General features: G+C 30.4%; 1 protein-coding gene across 1 annotated transcript in view; it reads right to left on the bottom strand.

The window, feature by feature from the left end:
- Positions 1 to 2,675: 2,675 nt before the first annotated feature.
- The window catches only part of LOC106664690, a 29,119-nt gene continuing 8,509 nt past the window's right edge, over positions 2,676 to 23,285 (bottom strand). Inside the window, exons 6-29 of the mRNA XM_024228162.1 lie at positions 21,354 to 21,431; positions 20,828 to 20,905; positions 19,500 to 19,559; positions 19,349 to 19,426; positions 19,126 to 19,191; positions 18,986 to 19,045; positions 17,961 to 17,996; positions 17,570 to 17,620; positions 16,556 to 16,606; positions 15,182 to 15,241; positions 13,529 to 13,570; positions 13,385 to 13,417; positions 12,814 to 12,873; positions 12,660 to 12,716; positions 10,324 to 10,374; positions 10,001 to 10,075; positions 9,776 to 9,850; positions 9,551 to 9,625; positions 5,394 to 5,447; positions 5,201 to 5,260; positions 5,028 to 5,084; positions 3,730 to 3,786; positions 3,465 to 3,601; positions 2,676 to 2,761 (exon numbers count right to left, since the gene is read on the bottom strand). Of these exons, the coding sequence (XP_024083930.1) occupies positions 2,676 to 2,761; positions 3,465 to 3,601; positions 3,730 to 3,786; positions 5,028 to 5,084; positions 5,201 to 5,260; positions 5,394 to 5,447; positions 9,551 to 9,625; positions 9,776 to 9,850; positions 10,001 to 10,075; positions 10,324 to 10,374; positions 12,660 to 12,716; positions 12,814 to 12,873; positions 13,385 to 13,417; positions 13,529 to 13,570; positions 15,182 to 15,241; positions 16,556 to 16,606; positions 17,570 to 17,620; positions 17,961 to 17,996; positions 18,986 to 19,045; positions 19,126 to 19,191; positions 19,349 to 19,426; positions 19,500 to 19,559; positions 20,828 to 20,905; positions 21,354 to 21,431 (1,537 nt within the window). The remainder of the gene's footprint in view (positions 2,762 to 3,464; positions 3,602 to 3,729; positions 3,787 to 5,027; positions 5,085 to 5,200; positions 5,261 to 5,393; positions 5,448 to 9,550; positions 9,626 to 9,775; positions 9,851 to 10,000; positions 10,076 to 10,323; positions 10,375 to 12,659; positions 12,717 to 12,813; positions 12,874 to 13,384; positions 13,418 to 13,528; positions 13,571 to 15,181; positions 15,242 to 16,555; positions 16,607 to 17,569; positions 17,621 to 17,960; positions 17,997 to 18,985; positions 19,046 to 19,125; positions 19,192 to 19,348; positions 19,427 to 19,499; positions 19,560 to 20,827; positions 20,906 to 21,353; positions 21,432 to 23,285) is intronic.

Consider the following 23,285-nt stretch of genomic DNA (forward strand, 5'->3'; position numbering starts at 1 on the left):
TCCCTGGCTCCATATAGAGAGCATGCAGGGATGCCACCTGATATGAGTATTGTGCTTTTCTTTTTTCTTTTAAAGAAATAGGGTTGTTTTATTGTATATACTACTGATATTTTTGTGTCCCTAGCATGTGTTTAGAGTGAATGTGTTTATTAGTGTGAATGTGCAGTGTGAGAGGGCTGATGGCAGATATTGTGTACCACATCGACCATCAATTAGGTTAGTTATGTAATAGGTGTAAAAAGTGATAGAGAAGTATTGAGTACTACCATGAGTGAATGGTATGTAAATAAGAACAAATGTATTTTAGAATTAATGAGTGCGAATGGGTTTGGATCTAGAACGGCATGCGTTGTGTGCTACATTGACCTAGCAGTTGACAGCACCCGGAGCCCAACCTCGTAGTTGAAATACCGTTGTAAAAAAAGTCAACAATAAAGATTAAGTGTATTCACCTCTGCATTGAGAACCCCAATTTAGAATACAGTATAAAAGTTAACAAAACGAGAAAAATCAAGAGAAGAATTTTTATCATATATGAAATTTAAGTCGATATCCGACCCCTTTCTTTCACACTAATAAATTTCATTTATTCCAATAAATTAACATAAATACAACACAGACTCACAGGGTTCAAAACCCAACCCTGCTTCTTAGTAGTGAACCCTGGGAAACACTCATTGCCGGCCTGACGGAATGGTTCATAATTGATCATCCCCTCAGTGCAAGTAGGCTAAAGGGGATCGATCTGGTGTCCTATACCATTCAAATTCCCTAACCATTCCTCACTAAAACAAAGTTCTACCACCCAAACCCCCGTTAGTCTTGCCTCCAGTCAACACCTACTACCCCCTCTGCTAGACAGAACATAGCATCCAACCCAATCAAAGGTGTTATGCAAACCGTGCCAAGTTAATAGTCTTGAACAGTGCCTCTCTGACGTAACTCTCCTGTTCTTCTTCAAACCTTCTCTCGGCCGTCATTATGGTTAGGTTAGGTTGGGTTAGGCTAGGTTAGGAATGATTAGATTTGGTGAGTTAGTAGTTCAGCAATTGTTGGGTTAGGCTAGTTAAGAAAGATTAGGTAAGGGGGTTAGAATAGTTTTAGAATGATGAGGTTAGGTTGGGTTAGCATAGTTTTGGAATGGTTTGGTTAGACTAGTTTAGGAATGATTAGGTTAGTTTTTTTTTGCAAAGGAAACTCATTTTTATAGCTACATATCTTAAATTAGCCTTTCCTGCCATTTAAACTGCCTCCAGTATTGTAGTGCATAAACAAATGTGTAAAATTAAAATTTACAATTTGATGTGAGAACAAGAAAGTCATATTAATAAATAAATAATTCTTCAGAAATCGTGAGATGCAGTCTGGTGTGATGTAGGAATGTCATATGTATGTAAAAAGATTATAGTTGATACAAGTTTTTATTAATTACCAGATTGATATGGATAAATTATATTTTCAGATTCAAGATATTGATGTTATCATATAGGTTTCAGAAAAACATTTTGATTTGATGCCTGAGGGGAGCCACACAAACGGCCGCTGGTTGACTGTATATGCCAGGTGGGATTTTGGAATGGTTTGGTTAAGCTAGTTATAAACGATTTGTACTGTACTTGGTAAACATGAAAAAAAAAAAATCCAGTTTTGTTAGCCATTTTTTATTCATAATTCTTATGATACATTGCTTAGCAAAGTTTTCAAATGAACTTTTGAATTTATTTACATAACAATTCTGACTGTAACGTTTATTCATCAAGAAACGTTTTGAGTCTTAATTTACAATTTTCGAGTATCAGAATTCAGTTCTTTGTTCTACTCGCTGCAACAACAAACGAATTTGAAGTATCATTGTTTTAACAAAATTAAAGAATGAAAAATTTAAATTTACAACAACACAATTAAGTCATGTGTTTGTTTAATTGCAGCAACAACAAATATTTTTGATGTATCACATTACATTAAAAAAATTAAAAAAAAAAAAATTACAAGTAACACAATTCAGTCATGTGTTATAATCGCAGAAACAACTATCATTTTTGACATATCACATTATGTTTATAAAAAAAATAAAATTAGAAGTAACACTCACAGTCATGTGGTGCTCACAGCAACAACAAATATTTTTGACAAATCACATTAAGTTTTTTTTTCAGCAAATAAAATATTTAATTCTACAAGTAATGCACACACACAGTTCAGTCATGTGGTACTCACAGCAATATCAAACATTTTTGACCTATCACACTGTTTTATTTTTTCATTTAAAAAAATATTCAAAAAATTTACAAGTAACACACAGCAACAACAAATATTCTTGACATATCACATTCTTAAAAAAAGAAAATCAATTAAATTTATAAGTAACACAGTTTAGTTGTGGTACTCACAGCAACAACATTTTTGACGTATCACTTTAGATTTTTTAGAAAAATCAAAAACAAACAATTAAAATTTACAACAAAATTCAGTCATGTGTTGTACTCACAGCAACAACACACATTTTGGATGTATCACATGTCGTACATCGTATATCAACAATAGTTATTTACAATTACTATTAAGTAAAAAATAATAATTTAAAAAATATAATACAACAGGTACACAATTTTTTTTTTACAAAATTTACAATTAAGCCATTTCTGCTCTTATACGCTGCTCATATTTACATTGGCTTAGGATTTCCTTATTTTTGTTCTCTTAGTTCCGCTTGATTTTTTTTTACGTTTGTTCCTTTTAGATTTTTGCGTAGAGTCTCTACCTAGAAACAAAAAATTGAACAGTTTTACATTGTGTATAACAATTAATTACACTTTTTATATAGTCTTGGTTGAGATGAAAAAAGTTAGTGTCATGAGCGGGGATTGAACCCACGACCTTCGGTTCAATAGCTGCTGTTCTAACCACTTGAGCTGTCATTATCGTGACTTCGATCCATTCAGACACCAACCATTCATCTCAATGTACAACCTTTCAAATTTTCCCTATTTTTGCCATTTTTCAAATGTCATGTAAACAGGATTCAATTCTCAGTAATTCGGTGTCCACTGGGAAATGTTAGCGAAGTGATTACTTCTTTAATTGCTATATTAATCCATATATGCTTAGTGACCATAATTGACCTATTAAATTATTTCAATTAATTATACTTTTAATCTAAAGTCTTGGTTGAGATGGGTGCATTGAAGTCATAATAGCTCAAGTGGGTTCGTTTCCCGCATGTGACACAACTTTTTCATCTTAAACAAGACTATAGTTAAAAAGTATAATTAATTGAAATAATTAAATAGGTCAATTACAGCCACTAAACATATATGGATTGTTTATAAAAAACATTCCAATAAGTAAAATTTCTGTGATAGAAATATATTGGTAAATCGCACATTCTGAAGGAACAAAAACGATTTTCTAAGCTTAAGCTACTCATTGTAATTATTCAATAATCAGTAAATAATATATCTTACTTTGTTGAATAGATTCATTCGGTTCTGATGAAATAGATGCAATATTTCTGATACAATCCGATGTTGATGCTTCATCCGAAGAGTCTGATAGAACAATAGTCTCGATGATTGCGTTATTTATTGCATTTGTACCACTCCTAGAATAAATGGAAAAATTTTTTTAAATATAATTTATTGATAATGTTGTAATTTAATCTATAAATTTAATTATTATATATCGATTTAATTTATCAAAATCATTATGCTAATATAGAATTGCACTTACACAGAACTATCCTGGTGCGTTCTTTCTTCGTATTGAGCTGAAGTCCCAAAGGGACACCTAAAACATATTTTTTCTATTTAAAAAAAATTCAATTATCAGATTTTAAAGTGGTTATTTTAAAAGTATTGAAAATGTTTAATTTTAAATTATAAAATTCACTAATTTCGTGGTCCGCTTGACCAATTAATATATTACAATTAATTAAGGTTTTTAGTTGAGATAAAAAAGTCAATGGCATGAGCGGGATTCGAATCCACGATCTTCAGATAGATACGCCGCTGCTCTACCACTTGAACTATCGTGACTTCAATCCACTCGGACACCAACTTCCTATCTCAACCCCACATTTTGAGTTTGCCCTCCTTTTTGCCATTTTTCAAATTAATTTAAATTATTAAGTTAAAGTATTAAGTTAGTTTAGTGGTTAGGTTAGGTTGAGTTGGTAGGGTTAGGGATAGGTTAGGTTAAGATTAAAGTTAAGTGTTAATTAGGTGGGATAGGTTAAGATGTTAGGTTAGGAACTAGTTAAGTTAGGTGGTATTCATGGTTTTTGTTTTATTCTGGATTTTCTGTAAATTGGAGAAAATATGTGTGAGGTTTCACCAATTTTTTATATATGTATTGTTTTGCTAATGAATTGTCTGGTTGGTTTATTTACTTTTTTATTAATTGTAGGATTTATATCCATATTTTAAAAATAAGACAGTTCTCAAATGATTTTTCTATGCTAAGTGGTATTGAATTTAATCTGTACTGTAATTGACTGTTGTGATTTAATTATTAATTTTCTGCGTGGTTGAATTTTGTCTTTAGTCAAGTGTCATTAATTCTGATAATGGACAGATTTTGATACTGATTGGTATGTCAACATTTCTCCTTGTTTTCTTCACCAAAAGAACATGAAATTTGGTCATTACCAATTTCGTCCATGTCTAACCCTTATTAGGTTGGTTTGTCAGACGTGTTTTAGCATTTTGCCATCTTCTGTGAAGAACACAACTCTGACAATGACACACTGAAGATGACAAAATTCCAAAACCCAGTGAGGATAGACCACTGATCAATACCCACCAAATTTCATATCTGGATAAGCACAGATATGGCGGTGGGATGTTGTGGGCGTCAGCTTTAATACTTTATTTTATGAGGTTAATGATATCAGGCCACATTAATTTTATTGTGGCCTGATATCATCAACCTCCTAAACTGGATAGGCTTTTAATTTACCTAAAAACTAGTAAATACAAAAACTTAACCTGCTCAAAGAATATAAAAACAAAATAGATTCATATACTCACCTAGGACCCAATGGGCAGTTTTCACAGCTGAGAAAACCAGTATTTATGTCAGGATCACTAAAAACATAATTCATAATTACAATAAAAATCCAGCTTTTTCTCTTCACAGTAATGTTTTTAAAATTTAATACACTTTAATGAAACAATAATCAAAACTATTTCAAGGTGCTTACATACTATTGTGATCCTCCATATGATCCATTGTTACATTAATGTGGAAATCTATCGCATTTCTTAAACAAAGAAAAACAATATTTTTAATAATAATTAAAAAGTCTAAAAGAAATTAATTTAATTATGTTCATCAACATATGAGATGTTAGGTTATGGTATAAAAGATGAAAGAAAAAAATATTTAATGCTTACAAAAATTCATTGTTGTACTCTCCAGTTCTGTTCAAGATATCTTCAACTGTAGATCTAAAAAGCATCAATTAACATGTTTAAATTCACAACTGTATCTTTTTGAAACAAGACACACTTAGTTGGTGTGACTGACACGCATTTTCATAATAAAAATATTGCCTTTACAAAAATTAGTGTCTGCCACTTCCACATTTGTCAGGCAGGTCCAGGGTTCAAATCCTGGCATAGCTGCTGGAATTTTATTTCATGCTCCAGCCCCTCTTATCTAAGACCTCATGTACGAATCTAAATTACTTTTTTTATTTATTAATATGCATTAAAAGATAATTGGTATTAAACAAGTTAACACATGAGTTCATGCTATGTGAACCTTTCAACCAATTAATAAAAATATTTATATAGATCATAAAAATTTCTATAAACTTCACGTCTTTAAGGAGGAAAAAATCGCATTTGCACATTTTCTCTTCACGAAAAACATTGCTCAACCCTAACCATACCCAACTCATGAGCATTCCTTTGTAATGCAATGCCAAATTGATTATGTAAAATATTTCACACAAACAGTTTATATATCCAGCCAAAAAAGAGGACAATATTTATTTTGACGGATTTTACATTTTTAAATTACACAATGTCAAGAGAATGAAGTTTTAATGAAAAAAGTTTATTGTGAGATTTCTCAATGCCTGTAATGTGATGAACTTGAAATTTGGTTACTGATCATTTCTATCTGCTTATCCTTGCTAAGGTCTGTCAGACTAATGAACATTTTCTATATTTTTAGCAGCCAAATTGTTTTGGTTACATGGTGACAACAGTTGACCGTATTGATAATGTACCATTAGTGAATTTGAACCTGACCCAAATTTTCCTGGTTAACTCGTTTCCAATCGAACTATTTCAATAATTGATCCTGGTATAAAATTTCAATAGCTATACCGGGATGCAAACATTGAACCACTAACAAAGCACATGTGACTTTTTTGCTACTTATCCACTTTGGACCCCATTTTAAAATTAAAAGAATAGTATTTTACATTACTTACGCTAGTTGGTCAGTCCACTCCTCCGCTCCACTTGGGAGTTCATCAAAACTGAAACTATAAGAAAGCCATTTTAAATAGACTTTTTATAAAATTGGTCTTCATATGTATGATAAATGCTGCTGTTTTTGTATTTATTACATGCTATATCACTTTTTGATTATTTCATCTTTTTATATTTTCTGTTAGACATTTTTAACTGATCAACTACTTACACATCACTGTCGGTATGATAATCCGGGGTAAATGAAGTGCACCTAAAAAAAAGTAAATTAAATTAAAACACTAACAATTACCAAAACATAATCAACAAAATATAAAGATTTTATCACATTTTTATCTATTTACTTTATAGGAAAGCAGTGAAAAGCTGATGTCAGGATATAGTTAACCTAACCGCACATCGGCAATTTGTTGAGTTAAATTCATTTGTAAACAAATTAAGCACCAAATATTTCTAAAAAAAACTTACACATCGGTATAATTGTTTCTTCCTTCAGTTAATTTCAATATTTTTTCGTACGGGTCTTCACTGGAGCTAAAAATTATTTAAAGTATGTAATTAATGCATGCAATGCTTTTATAACTCAATTTAGTATTTAAAAAAAATTAAAGTTCTACCATTTTCATGTTACTTGTTGATGTTAATAATTTTAAAATGAAATTGTCTTGGTTTAGATTAAATATGACATGGCCAGGTTAGATAATTAAAAATTTGTTAGATTTTAAGCGAAAATAATGTTTTAATAATTACCAATTCATAGCGATTAGAATGGATTTAGTCAAGTTGCGTTCAAAATAATTTTAAAAAATGCTATTAATTGATTATGGCATAAATTAACATTTCAACTTACACAACCGTAAGATTCATCTGTCTATTTTTTTTTTCATAATCTTGATTTCTTTAACACGTTCAGCACGGAGGCGACTCATTTTTACATTTTTACCTGTGACAGACCGTTCTTATTCCCTGTTTTGACACTTTCGCCAATAGGCATATTAGCCTGTCTCTACCTTCTTTCATTGACATAGATATTTACAGTTTTTATAGGTTTTCTCGAAAAATTATTTCTTTTCAACGTGTCTTTTCTTTAAGGTATTACTTTTTGTAACGAACAATTAGATATTGCTGAAATAAAAGGTTGGTATAAATATTTTACAAACTCATCGTACTACTATAAAAAAAATTTATATTTTCACAAACAATAAAAATGACAAAACGTATGTAGTTTTATATAAATAGTAAAAAAAAAAAAAAAAATAACATTTATAAATCTAAAGTTATGCCCTAATCATTGCAAATCTGGCCAATATACAAAAACTGTTACAAATAAAACATTAATTACAATACGAAAATATAATTTCTAAATAACGACAACTAACTTGTTTTGAAAATCTTAGCAACTCACTGTGTACAAATTGAACTCCTTTTGGAAACATGCCAATTATAGTTATGATGTTCCTGAAAGCAACTAATTCTCATAAACCTGGCTGGTTTATGGGCAAATTACGAGGCATTAAGGGCAAATAGGTTACATCTTTGCTTATATTTTTGGCCCAACCAACTACACACTTTTTTCATATCAAACTACATTTCCCTTTATATACTCTTATGTACTCCTGAAAGTGTATTTAATTGTCTGAGGCTTTTGACTTTGTTGTTGGAGATGGCAAAAGTGGTTTTATGATTTCAATTTGAAAATCATGGACACCCATTTTTTTTTTAAATCAATGAATTCAAATTATGCAAAAAATATGTATTCCTAATTTTTGGTACCATCGAAGTGCTTTGACCTTTATTTCTTGTTGTTTTGGATCCAACAAAGAAGAGTCTTCAGTCTAAAAAAAAAACAGATTGAAATAAATATTACCCTTTTATGATTCAATAGGAAATTATGCTTCACAAATGATAAAAATATAGTTTACCTTTTTGCTTTCAGTTTTGTTGGATTTTCATGCCCAGCATTCGACAGACCAGGTTGGTGCTCTGCCATAACACAATGTTTTGGATGTACAATTTAAAAAAGTTATAATGTAGTCACAAACAATGATTAATATAACAAAAATAAAGTTTAAAAAAATTTAATAATTTTTTTAAACTTTTTGCTATTCTAATATAAATTTGTAAGGTTAAAATAAAAGTATATATTATATATATATATGCTTAAACTTACCTCTTTATAAAAGTTAGTTGAAAAAATAAACAAACAGTAGAAAGTAAATGCACAAAACTTCACAACGGAATGTCGGAAGTAGAAATGAAGTGAACGGTTGAAAAACTGGCAAGTCCACCTGAACCCCAAAATAAAAAAGAAATCAACAATACCAGCCCCCACTAATTCTCGTAAAAGTAAGGAGTGAGTGCGCCAATCGATGTAAAGCCAGATGGCTGGCCGAACATTTGCATCGCCAGATTGGCGAACACCGTGCTAAACGTGTTAAACCACTTTGGTGCTGTACTTCATTAGCCAGCATATTCTTTACCGCCTTAAAATGAAACATACAGATTTTTTTAAACTTAAAGATAATGTTTACATTAGAGCATTACGTTTCTATAATTAAACGATCTAATGAATTTAATTTACAATACTACATTAGTGTTTGTATTTATTTCCCACATTTTAATATATTTTTTATTGTTCCCCTTCCTAGATTTAATTTAATTTTAAAAGTATAAAACAGTTTCAATTTACAAGTGTGTCACTTCACTAGAGATGATAAAGTTAAAAAATAAGTAAAAATAAATACCCTGAACTGATGGAAATGATAGAAACTTCATCAATATCCTGTATTCTGAAACAGAAATTCATTCAAAGAATTAATTTCAGGGTTGATACTACTAAATTACTCCAGCCTGTCATTCTCATGGAAATAGAAATTCTAATGAATTGAAATTATTAGTATTTAATTTTTTTGAAATATGGAAAATAGTTGTAGGTTAGATGGAGATTTGGTGCCTTGGGAGACCGAACGTCACTTAGGTAGTGGTAGAGCAACTCATATTTATACAAAAGTCGTTGAAACAAGCCAAGCCCATAACACCAATTGGCACCTCAATGTTTTTTTGCATAATTTAATCCACTAATGATTTCAGTTTCGATAATTTTATACCTGTTGTCCGTATTAACATGAGGCGTTTCACACGGGTTGTCTTGAATATCTTCAACTACATCGTCAACTATGAAACTAAAAAATAAAAAACAATATAACCATGAAATCTTATAACTAGCTCAGCATGATTATAGCTAGCAAGATTATATACACTGACTGGCAAATTCCACTCACTTGTTTGATATTTATATATAATATATATTTTTTTTAATAATAATTTCATACCTGTCGTTCCTACTACCATGAGGCGTTTCACACGGGCTGTCTTGAATATCTTCAACTACATCGTCAACTATGAAACTAAAAAATAAAAAACAACAATATAACCATAAAAACTTATAACTAGCGAAGCATGATTATAGCTAGCAAGATTATATACACTGACTGGCAAATTCAACTCGCTTGTTTGATATTTCTATGTAATATATGTATTTTATAATAATTTCATACCTGTTGTTCCTTCTACCATGAGGCGTTTCACACGGGCTGTCTTGAATATCTTCAACTACATCGTCAACTATGAAACTAAAAAATAAAAAACAACAATATAACCATGAAAACTTATAACTAGCGAAGCATGATTATAGCTAGCAAGATTATATACACTGACTGGCAAATTCCACTCACTTGTTTGAAATTTATATATAATACAATTAATTAAGGTTTTTTAGTTGAGATGAAAAAAGTTAATGGCACGAGAGGGATTCGAACCCACGACCTTCAGCTAGATACGCCGCTGCTCTACCACCTGAGCTATCGTGACCTCGATCCACTCGGACATNGGGCTATCTTGAATATCTTCAACTACATCGTCAACTATGAAGCTAAAAAATAAAAAACAATATCCATGAAAACTTATAACTGGCTCCACATGATTTAGATAGCAAGTTTATAATACACTGACTGGCTGCTGAATCATACTTCTTTTAGCAACTGAGTATGTTTTGCCTCAAAAAGTGAAAATAAAAATGTAAAATAAACAATAATTGCTCGGGAAAATGAAAAATAGAAAAGGCAAAGCTTTGGCATATTTTCTACCAGACAGGAAATATAACTTTGCTGGATTTCAGCCCATTCTTTTAGAAGAGCCCATTCAAGATTCTGGATCAAGAAGGGCTGCATCAGTTTTTACTCTTCTGAGTACAGCAGAACTTCCCATAAGCGGATACCCACTTGGTAATAGAATTTTGTCTGTTTATTATTAGTCTATATATAAAAAATTATGTAAATTAAGTGAAAGAAATAGGAACGTCTGGTTATTAAGAGAACTTTTCTTAGTAAATGGAAGTGCCGGGGAAATACAATTGTCCTTTATTAGAATTTGGGGAAGTTTGATTGTATACCCGACGGTGTTTATGTTATGAAGAACAGGCTAGCCAGTTTAAGACTAATTTTGTGTTCTTCTAGAAATATATTTGGACTGTGCAAACGACTTTCCATTGAAATCTCTGTCCACATTTGAAAAGGTCTGTGGGAAAAAATTATATTCTGCATATTTCTCATTTCGCGTAGTTTTTATCTGGAGATTGTAGAACAAATTTAGTCTCAAAGACTGATGATTGAGCTCTTGAGCAATAATGCCTATATATGTAATATTTTACATGCTTGCTGAGAATGATGGATTTTGTACTGGTGACAATGGATCCAAATGTTAGTGAACAGGGTCATGCTATTAAAAACTTATTTTAATGAAAATTACAGATAATTTGTTTATGTGGATAACATTTATACTAACATGACCATGGCACGTTCTCCACAAACTTCTCCATGAGAGCACTTTGTCGCCAGCATTCTTAGGCCAATACAAAATAAAAAGATAATCTAATGTACATGATTAAGAAAAAACACTCTGGTGAAATTGTTAAGCAGTGGAACAAATCTGTTAACAGTATTTCCAAATGGAAAGCCTGAAGGGAGATGACCATTTCAAATTTTTGGAAAATTTGTTCAGCATCATGTCACAAAGGGTTCAAAAGCCAGTATTAGATTAGTGCAAAACCTTTCAAAACCTAAAAACAAGTTTTTCAATTAATTAATTAAGGTTTTTATTTGAGATAAAAAAGTCAGCGTCACAAGCGGGATTCGAACTCACGACCTTCGGCTTGACACGCCGCTACTCCACCACTTGAGCCATCGTGACTTCGATCCCCTCGGACACTAACTTCCCATCTCAACCCCACCTTTTGAATTTTCCCTCCTTTTTCAACCTAAAGACAAGGTTGACAACTTGGCAAAACGCGGGGTTTACCAATTTAATTGTAATGATTATGACATTAAATATATAGGACAAAGCGGTAGAGAAATTAAAATGAGATTTAAAAACCTCTTGCCTAAATGGAACAAATTTTCAGAATTTAAGGAACATCAAAATGAAACAAAATACAATTTAAATTGAAATACGACGGTATTATACAGTTTCAACAAAAGGAGGAAACTAGATTGATTTGAAAATTTAAAATTAAAAAATGTAAAATCAAACATGGAGATTAATGCATTAATAACACTCACTCCACCATTTATCGTTTCTATTAGATTAGTGCCGTAATGAACAAATTAATTTTTTTTTAAAGAACCAGCTTATAAGTCTGCTGCACTTAACTTTAGCAACGTTCTTCTTAATTAAGTTAGGGTAAGCATCAAATATTACTTGTCTTGTAAGACAAAGTCTAAAATGTTTTCATGACCATCAGCATAGTCCATATTCTCTCAAAACCAATTAGAGTTTGGAAAAGCCGCATGGAATTGAAACTAAGTTTAACAAAAATATATATTTGGGCTAGATATCAATTATTTTTTGTGTGGCCATTTTGGTTTCGCATTAATGGGTCATGTGCGAGTTGCATTAGGTTAGATAAGGGCTAGGTAGCATACCCATGATGCAATTTTTTTTTCTGTAACACAGAAAAAATATGTGTGCAGAAGCTAGTTTATTTTTTTTACATTTTATATCCTTTTTTTTTACCTTTGTACAAATAACAGTACAATAATTTTGAAAATGGCGTCCACCCAACCGAATTATTTTGAAATGCAAAATTTTAATTAATTAATCACATTAAACATGGTTTAAATTGTTGCAATGTTTCTGTCAATACAGTAGATCATGTCTTACCTTTCTTCGACACGATTTTTTTCAGGTGGTTCATCCTCAAGATCTTTGACCGCATAGCTTAAAGAGAGAATAAAAAAATAATGCAACTATTATATATTTTCAAATCTAAATATCAAGCATTGAGTGCAATTAATTAAAAAGTTTTATTCCTTACTGTTCGTCATCATGGTTTTTCTCAGATGGTTCGTTGACTTGAAAATCGTCAATTAAATAACTAAAAGAGAAACATACAAATCAGGAAAACGGGTACAAAAACATTCCTTCAAAACACGCATATCATAGATTATAATATATAAAAATTGTAACGCAATTATTACCTGTGATGTCCATAAATTTGATCTTAATTAAATATACATTGATAAATATCTACATAAATGTTTGTGCCAAGTTCTGCTGGATGTTGAATAAGAAAATCGAAAGATAGTTTAGCCTCAAAAGTATAGCGTGACAGGGTTGATGGAGGAATCTCATATACCCAATCAACCCTCTCACACGGTACATTCACGCTAATAAATACTCTCATGTAGAAGATATTTTTAACATAAAAACAATTTACATGTACATAATTCTCAGTTTAAGAATAATTTTTCATTAATTATAAATAAAATGGCATGGAAATTAATTTTAATTAAATGTAAGTAAATACAAACATGGTTTCATAATAAACGATTGATAAAATTTTTTTAATATAAAATGTAAGAAAACAAATCATTGTAATAACTCACGTTGAATGGGGCGGCGAGAGTTCCTCTTGTTTTCTAAAATAAAGAATATCCAAAATTAAGATAAAAGTAGGATTAAATTCATTTTGACTAATTAAAATGTAAAGTGTGTTAAATAAGAAAATATTAGCAAAAATGAACACTTACACCATCCTATTACATCTGGAAAGTAAGTTGTCAACTGCATGCCTGTTACAAATAAAAATGTATCAAAAAATTAATTAATTATTAATAAATTCTAGTTTTCCTTGTTTTCCTTTGTAAATTTTGAAATGTAGTAAAGATTCATGGGTTAAATCACATCCTGTGGTCTAATCTTAACTTAGTTTTAGTTGGAATCAGTTTAATTCCACAATTGTAGTCCTCTTGCTTAAATTTTATTGTTTACATGGCAAAGAAGTATTAGTTCATTATTTTTATTCTGAACCCATTACACATGTCATATGATGATGATTTAAGTTGCCTGCAATCTTTCGGCGATTTTTTACGCTTCTACTTCTAGGTATTATTGAGACCGGTAGATTTCAACGTGTTCAGTAAATCTAGAACTTACAAACACGACCTCTTCCGTCGAAAAAAGTTAATTTGTATCCAAAATATCATAAAAATGTACTTAACTTCTTCTGTATATCTTGTTTTATTATGATTCGGAAGACTTTTCGACTAGCCAAGGAATTGCACCTTTCGAGAGTGGGACACATCAAGCAACCTTTCTCTACATGCAGGACGCATACATGGGCTTTGACCCAGGAGTAAGTGGCCGTGTGTCAACCTCGCATGGCCTATTCTCAGTGAGGATGACCCTCTTCTACCTTCGAGAGTTTCTCTGCCGATCCAGCCCACCATGCTGCCTTCTTTTATAACTTTCTTTTATAAAAGTTTTTTATTGTATTTTTAGCTTCAAGGGGCCAGATTGCGGGGGATCAATAGAAAGTGCATTTGCATAATTATATATATATTATGATTGTATAGTTAGTTATAAATAACTCTTTACAATACAATTATGTTGATGAAAATAATTATTACAGATAATAGTAAAACTCCTGTTTATTTATAGTTTTCCTCTTTTAATTTTCTATAATAATGTCCGTGCAAAATATTTGTAAAGCTAGCTTTTACCCGCAAATTCATCCACACAGGACTCTGTTTTAATGTATCTTTCTAATGCGATGCAGTGTTAGTACGGCTTTCTCGTGTTTTGTGCGTTATCTGTCAGTCACGGAACTGTTTAGATATACAATTGTTAAATATATTTTACTAAGAATATATTACTTGTTGATTCCTTTATTTCCATTTTATAACAGTACACAAGTAAACATTGAATTGGGATTTATGAGAATTCAAATGAAGCTAGGCGTAGCTAATGTAACCTGTCAACCAAAATACGCACATGTCATATCATAACAGCTATTTTTTTTTTTTTTTTTGTTTTTTAAGTGCAAGTACCTCTACAATCATTTACCTTTCTTTTTGTTGAATTTAATGTTTTCCTTATGAAAATATCACATTGGGAGTTTTAGTGACAGTTTAGATTCAATATACACAAATTCTATAATTTTCTGTGACTCAGAGAAAATATGCAAGAGCGAAAAGCAATTTTTTTAGTATCTATATATTATTTAATTAGTTTTATTTTCACTTACCCCACTGTACTGTGCCCAAATTAATAGTACAATACTTTTTTGGAGTATGCACGGGTTTTGCTAGGTTATGTAGGGTTAGGGATTCATTGTGTTTTGTGCTGTGTTTCATTGTTGTTTTTTTGAGTTCTGTAATTCAATGTTTTCTCAGAATACTTACAAAAGGACATCATCATCAATATCTTCCTCAGTTTTGTTTAAGAAATCCATAGAAGAAGACCTAAACACACAATGTTCAATCTAAGTTACAATTATTGTTGTAATAGTCCTCTATTTTTTATACACATATACATGAAGGCCCTTTTAAGACACCCCAATTGCAAATATTTCTTCACAGAGTAATGTCCAAAGCAAAAGTAGTAGCAGTAATATATGTATTATTTATGGGCCGACAAACATCAAGTGGTCATTGCTGGCCCTGTGCGTACTGAACAGAAAATACTTCTTTCCTCCCACGCTCATATTTTGTCTCCTGTGTTATTTATTAACTTAACTTTGTTTTTTATTAACTTGTTATTTATTAACCATCCCTAACCATCCCTTAACTTGCTAATCTGTCGAAGGTACCTCAGGGTGTCAAATTATATTAAAATAACAAGAAAATACAAAGATCCATGCTTTCCACTTCTCCCAGAAACACTACTTGTGATGGGAACCCTGCCACCGGCTGAAAAATCTGGACAGTGCAGAGAGCACCCACAATGCCACGGTGAATAGTCAACGCTCCTGAAAAAGTCCCCCCTCTGCAGCAAAATAGCTTGAAGCACATTTCTGGCATCATGATACTGGATATTGCAATGATGCTGGTATCCTTTGGCCTCAATAGTCAGAAATCCCCCCCCCCCCCAGGAATTAATATTACTCGAAGCTGGTTGAAAAATTACATTCACTCTAATATTCTTTGCAGAACTCCAGACAATTAATTCTTACCCCAGAGTACTAGATATTCGCACCAACATATACTATACATTTAAAAACTAATAAGCCCTGAGGTACTGAAGCAAGCACCCATGTGTAAGCCTAGAAGACCTATGCATAACCAGGTAAGTCTGGCCCTTTCCCTTCTCGACCTGGCCTCTTTGGTCCACCAAAGCTTTTATTTTACTTTTTTACTTCTAGTTTATAAACATGTTAATTGTGCATCATGAAAATGGTATTTTTTTATTTAATAATTTTGTTTCACGTATAACCTATACTTTTGACCATCACATTTAATAGTGCTTGTAAATAAAAGATGTTTCCGATCTGTAATTTAACTGGATTTTTTAAAATAATTTTCATGATACACAATTAGCATATTTATAAACAACTAGAAGTAAAAACTATCTTTTACTTGACTTTTCTTTTGGTACTTGGCAAATGTAAAGATATATTTGTGATTGAGGCATCTTAAACGGAACACCGTGTATATCTGATGAATTCACTATGTGGTTTAGTAAAAACCATAAATCTAGAGTATTCTAAAATACAAATGTTTGAATATATAGATAGATTTAGATAACTAAAATAAATGATAAAATAAGAAAGAACTAACCTTGAAGAAATTGTTATTATTGATGAGGCACGAGAACCAGAATCCATCGTTCTGAAATTATTATTTAAAAAATTGTTAGTATTTTTTGAAAGTAATTTTCTATGAGCTATTGATATTTTTTTAAATCGTAAAAAGAAAAATTCTCAAAAACTAGGTATGCATTTATAGAAAAAGTCTACACTTAATGTAAAATCTGTTAATGAAATGAATAATCAAAAAAGTAAACTTTAATAAGATGTTCTTGGGCTCGATACAAATTTTTCTGAGTGATGGTTTTTCCCTAATTTATAGAACAATGCTTTTTGGAAGACTATATGGGTTTGGTTACGTTAGGTTGGGTTAGATTTAACATTGGGTTAAATAATAGTGTTAGGGACTTATTAGGTTAAACATCTAAAATTTGTTGTTTTGCTGTAAGTCGATGAAAACATGCAAGTGCGAAGAACAATTTTTTTAGTTTACTTATTTTTTAAAAATTAGTTACACTTTCACTTGCCCCAAACATTTAACAAATTATTAGTACAATGCTTTTTGGAATAGTACATGGGTTTATTAAAGTTAGAGTTAATTAGTGTTAGGGTTAGGGACAGGTTAGGTTAAGTAACCATAATTTCATGTTTTTCTGTCAGGTAGAGAAAATACGCAAGTGCAAAGAAGAAATTTTTTTAAGTTACTTTCAATTACCCTGCACTTTGAAAAAAAAAAAAAAAAAAAAAAATGCAAAAATGACTCAAAACCCTTGCAAAAAAAAAAAAAAAAAAAAAAAAAAGTACATGTTATTAGTGTGCATGCCATTGGGTTATGTTAGGTTATGTATTCATAATACAATCTTTTCCTGTGAAGCCTGAGTTTTCTATGATACTAGTTTTTTCCTTCCAGGCTTAGAGCTGAAGGCTTTACTCACGTGTTTAAAAAAAATTTAAATTTAAGTGTTTTTCTATCGCAAGAAATTTAATCTATTTGTATTGAGTTTTAGTTGACATGCAATTTCTTTAAAAATTAAATTGAACTTACTCCGATGAAACTGTTAGCGCAGAAGGTGAGAGTGCACCTCCATCCAAAGCCCTGAAATAATACAACAAATGAATTCATAACTGCTTTGATTTTCATTATGGTATTAAATAAATACGACTGAGAAAAAAGAAATATACAAAAGTACAAGGCTTCCCCACCTTCGGTAGTTCGAGAGAAAAGTAGCAAAAAAGAAAAACATTTCAACTTAATTTAACCCATAAGGTGGGGTTGAGATGGGGAGTTGATGTCCAAGTGGATCGAGATCACGATAGCTCAGGTGGCGGCATATCGTGCCGAAGGTTGTGGGTTCGAATCCCTCTCGTGTCAACTTTTTTTTCATCTCAACTTAAAACCTTAATTAATTGTAATTTCAACTTAATGTATTACTTACACATCACAACACTCTTCAGAAGATATAGCCTGAGATCTAAACAAAGTAAATAAAAATTAATTATATAAATATAAAAGACAGTAGAAAAAATTCAATCATATTTAAGAATTAACATTACATTTCTATGTGGCAGAATAAGAAAGAACGATAATGCCAGATATTGTGTTTTGTAATTAAATAAATAATTTGTAATAATTATTGGTTTTTGTTTAGTTTTGTATTTTTAGTGATATTAAAATAAAATGTCTTTCACAATAATCAGTATTGAACAGATAATGTAGGTCAAGTAATTTACACACAAATAAAGCTACGATTTCGTTATTTGGTATAAATGTAGCACATATTCTATTATTTTTTCTTCCATGCAGTAAAATTAACTTACACTACATATTTTTTGGTAACAATAATTTTAACAAATCTGTATACATCATCATCACAGTTGATCTTTCTTCTGAAAGCATTGACAATTAAATTAGAAACTACTAAATTACATGCATGATGAAATTTACACACATTCCCTTTGACAAATAAAACAAAACCTTTAAATTTCAAATTACTCAGAAAACACATCACAGGTTTACACATACACATCCGTTGCATGTTTTTAGTTCAAGTTTATATGAACAATACGAAACAAAAGAATTTCTATTTTTACATTTATTTTTGTATGCTTCTAATTATAAATTCATCTGTAAAAGTTTCTATTTAATTTTATGATTTATTAAGTTTTTGTTCTATTTTTTTTATATATATATATATAATTTGATGTATTCAAGTATAGCCAATTGCAAACTTAATTGCGATGTTTCGGGTATAAGGTTTTGTATGGAGTATTTTGTTTCATGCTCTGGATGTTGTTTCTTTCTGTATGTATATAAATCTGCGAGATGTTATTAAGCAATTATACATAAAACATAGATGACAAACACAATTTCATGCAAACAATTTTTTGCTACTTGTTACTGTGAGGATCAATCCAACAAAATTACATATTTGCACACTTTTAATGTAAAAACACTACTTACGTTACTCCAGCACTTCCATACATTGCCACGTAAGAATGATCCCATTTCACCGTGCTAATACTAAAAAAAATTGTTTGAAAAATAAATTTTCTAATTGATTTGTAGGTTAAACTAGTTTTCTAAGTAAAAAAAAGGCTTACACATCCTGACTGGACAAGTAGGCATGATCCTTGTTCACGTTATCAATTTCACTACTTCCAATATCACTAGAAAAAAAGACATTAAACTAAATTATTATTTTGTAAATTTCAAAAAAAAAAAAATCCAAAACATTGACAAATTAGAAATCAAATTATTTAGCCTAATTGACAGTAACATATTTTTCTCTAAACCATTGAAATTAAAAAACAAAAACTGATTTACCTAAGATAGGCATTTCCATTCTTAACCACATATAAGTCACCCTTGTTCATATCATTAAGTACGTTAGTTCTGTTGTTGCTAAAGAAAAGAAAATTTTTGTAAAAAAAAAGGTTAAATTAAAAATATAAAATAAGAAATTTAAATAACTTACACATCCTGATTTCTGGTTTCAGTCAGGAAATGTTCCTTGTTTAAATCAACAATTTCATTCCTGTTATTCATACAAAAGAAAATAAATTTGTAAGCATATTTCAAACAACCTGTTATTGCATTGATTAGTTTTACGGTTAATATACGTTTTTTAATATAAGTTTTTGGGCTGGATAGAAAACTTTTTTTTCCGCTTCATTATTTCATGTTACCGGGGTTGGGCTAGGTTAGGTGGAATTAGGGTGAGTGCTACATTTATAGACGGGTAAGGTTAGGTTAAATCATTTTAATTTTAATTAAATTTAAGATTTAATTGTTACCGCAGTTGGGTTAGGTTGGATGGTGACAGGGTGACTTAAATTTAGGGGCAGCTAGTATCGAGTAACCTCATAGTAAAATATATTTTTTAACATTGATTGAGGGACTTAGGGGCAAGTTAGGTTAGGTGATGCATTAGGGTATGGATTAGGTCCAGGTGAGGTTACACAAATTATTCATTATTTTCCAATCAACTGGAGAAACTAAAAGAGCATGAAGCAAAATCTTGAAACAAAAAAAAAACACTCTTATTTCCGCTAATTGAATGTGTGAAAAAAAGATCTAATTTTTTCCTTTTGAGATAACAAATAAAAAATGACACGATTTGTTCTGATTTCTATTATTGATTATGTAAAAATTCTTCATGTGACCAAATCTGTTATTTTTGATATTTCTAAAGACAACGATTTACACAAAACAAATATATATTTTGAAAGCATTTTATTAATCCAATAACAAAATTCTGATTAGTTTTATAGTATTTTTCTATCATTGGTTATGTGAAAAAACAATCTGCTCAAGCATGTTGCAAGTAGAAAAATAAAATGCCTCACTATATTTTGATTTCAGTTATTAGTCATGCAAGAATACTCCTTGTCCACATTATCAATTTTATTACATTCATTCAACACTACTAAACAAAACAAATTTACATAAAACAAATATCACATTGTTGCATTCCTACAACACCAAAATTTTCAATAGTTTGATGGTAAATGCTTTTCCACATAATTGATTATGAGAAAAATGCTCTCATAAAGCACTTTGTAAGTAAAAAATGTCTCTCTATATCCTAATTTGTTATTAATCATGCACTAACGCTCCTTGACCATATTATCAATTTCATTACTTTCAATATCACTAAGTAAAAGAAATTTACATAAAACAAATAATTATTTTGTATTTTTTATTCTACTCGAATGATTGGTTTTATATTCAAAACAAAATATATTTAATATATTTTCTCTGTAGGCAGAAAAAATGCAATTTAAAAAAATAAAAATGACTTACATGACATCCTTATTTCCATTATTACTCGTGCAGGATTGCTCTTTGTCCGCCTCACTAATTCCATTACTGCAGAGATCACTAAATAAAAGAAATTTACATAAAACAAATACTTTGTAAATATTTTAATCATATTTAGATTGATGTTTTACATTAAAATTTTGATTTCTATTTACTTATATGAAAACATCAATTAATATATTTTCCCCTATGGGAAAATATATTCATGTTTTCACAAAAAAAAATAAATAAAAAAAATAAATAAATAAATAAAAAAAATGAATAAAACGACTTTCATGACATCCTTATTTTCATTACTCATCCTCGATTGCTCTTCGACTGCCTCACTAAATTCGTTACTACCAATATCTCTAAATAAAAGAAATATTTACTTTGTAAGAATTTTTATCCCATTTTGATTGATTTGTTTTATATTGAAATACAGTTTTCTCATTTCTTATGTGAAAAAATCATTTAATATATTTTCTCCATAGGAAGAAAAAAGTAAAATAAAATAAAAATGACTTACATTACATCCTTATTTCCATTATAACTCGTGCAGAATTGCTCTTCGTCCACCTCACTAAATCCATTATTACTAATATCACTAAAAGAAATTTATATAAAAAAATATTTATTTTGCAAGTGTATTTATACATCTTATGTCATTGTATTGATTAGTTTTATAGAAAAGTTTGTTTTTCTCAATGATTGTGAACAAAATGTATAGATCTTTTTTCCCATCAACAATGTGTTCGATTTATTTGGTTAATCTTGATCTCTAGTCTGATTTGAACTGTGCTCTTGAATCCTGAATATTAAGAAATGTAATGTTGTCACTTACACCCATTAAACCTACCCATTTAATTATGATTGGCTCTATACTTCTTTGACAAACTCTCTGAAATTAAAGATCTTGGTGTCATTTTTGATTGTGAGTTGAATTTCAATTCTTGCATCACCTATATCACAAATACATCGAGCTCTCAGGGACATCATCAGGCTAACCCGTCGCTGACCCAAAAACCCTTATTTTATTACTATAATTTTTTTAACGAGTTGCGCAACAGAAGAAGTCTATTTGTGTTTTTGAGAGAGAAAAAAAAGCTCATTTGTAAGTATGTGCAAGACCATTGTATTCAAACCTGGGCCTTTACCTCACGGTGATGAGCGCTGTGTGTCAACACCTAACCTGTTCTGGCAACTAATATACATATTACAATAAACAACTAGAAAGGGTTCTGGATAAATTTCTAAGATATTCAGCCTACAAACATAAACTTATCCGGGCTGTTCATGACTACTTTAATATTTTGGATTCCTTTGATATCTTAACTTTTTAAAAGAAAATTGTTTACTTTGACCTCATCTTCCTTTATAAACTTGTGAATAGCCAGATCAAGCATCTTCTTTTACTTTTCCAACTAGTCTTAAAAAATTCCCCAGCTCTCATCCTGGACACATATAATATTCATTTCTCCTAAGACTGATTACATCAAAGAAAAACCCATTAATAGGTTAATGCACACAGCTAATGCATATATACACTTCTCATATGAAGACATTATTGGCGTTTTTAAAAATCTTTAATTTCTTCACTGAAGGTATAAATGTTTAGATCAGGTTTATGTACTATTTTCAAATCCATTTTATGTATATCCCATTATTGATTTCTAAACACATAGCTCTGTTTAATATTTAAAATCCATTGTTAATTTCTATGTATTTCTATGTTTTGCTAGATACTTTGGTTATTAGTATTAATTTTCCTTATTATGCATGTTATATATAAATTGATAAGACTACATCAAAATTACATTTGGCAGCTCCATAACATGGGTATCTTATCCTATACAGGGTGTCCTTTTTAGATGCAGAATTTCTCTTGAACCAATGATATTATCAAAAAAACAAAAAATACGTGTTTAATATTTTTACCCTAGTTTCAAAATTTAACTTTTTGTCGAAAAATTATACAGGGCACCCAAGCCCAGTTCAGTCCAAAATTTCAACTATGAGCATGTACATCCTGGCACATCTTTTCTAAGATTTTTTTTACCCTGATAACAATAGTGCAATCGGATTTTAAATTGGTCAAAAAATGACTGTTATGCAAAAAAAAAAAAAAATCACATTTTCTTTCGAACTGTCTGCCTTGCGTAAAGATGCAAAGATTTACTATTTTTAACCGCTCTTCACCGATGCTCAGAGTGATAGTCAGGGGAGATGGATTGACAAGCATTATATTAAAATGCTTAAGCAAATCCAGATTAAAATAGTTTTTAAGCAAGAAAACAAAGTTGATATTCGTGTTTTGCACCCCCAAAAAACTTCGAATACCAATTTTTGAACAAAAAAGTAATAATAACCTTGAAATACATGCACCCTGCACACATACACCAAAACCCATAATAAAAAGATAAATTATTTATTTCTTGGGCCCATTGGCAAGAAAGATTGG

Source organism: Cimex lectularius, unplaced genomic scaffold (assembly GCF_000648675.2).
Source record: "Cimex lectularius strain Harlan isolate CLEC.00 unplaced genomic scaffold, Clec_2.1 scaffold154, whole genome shotgun sequence".
In the NCBI taxonomy this organism is placed as follows: domain Eukaryota; kingdom Metazoa; phylum Arthropoda; class Insecta; order Hemiptera; family Cimicidae; genus Cimex; species Cimex lectularius.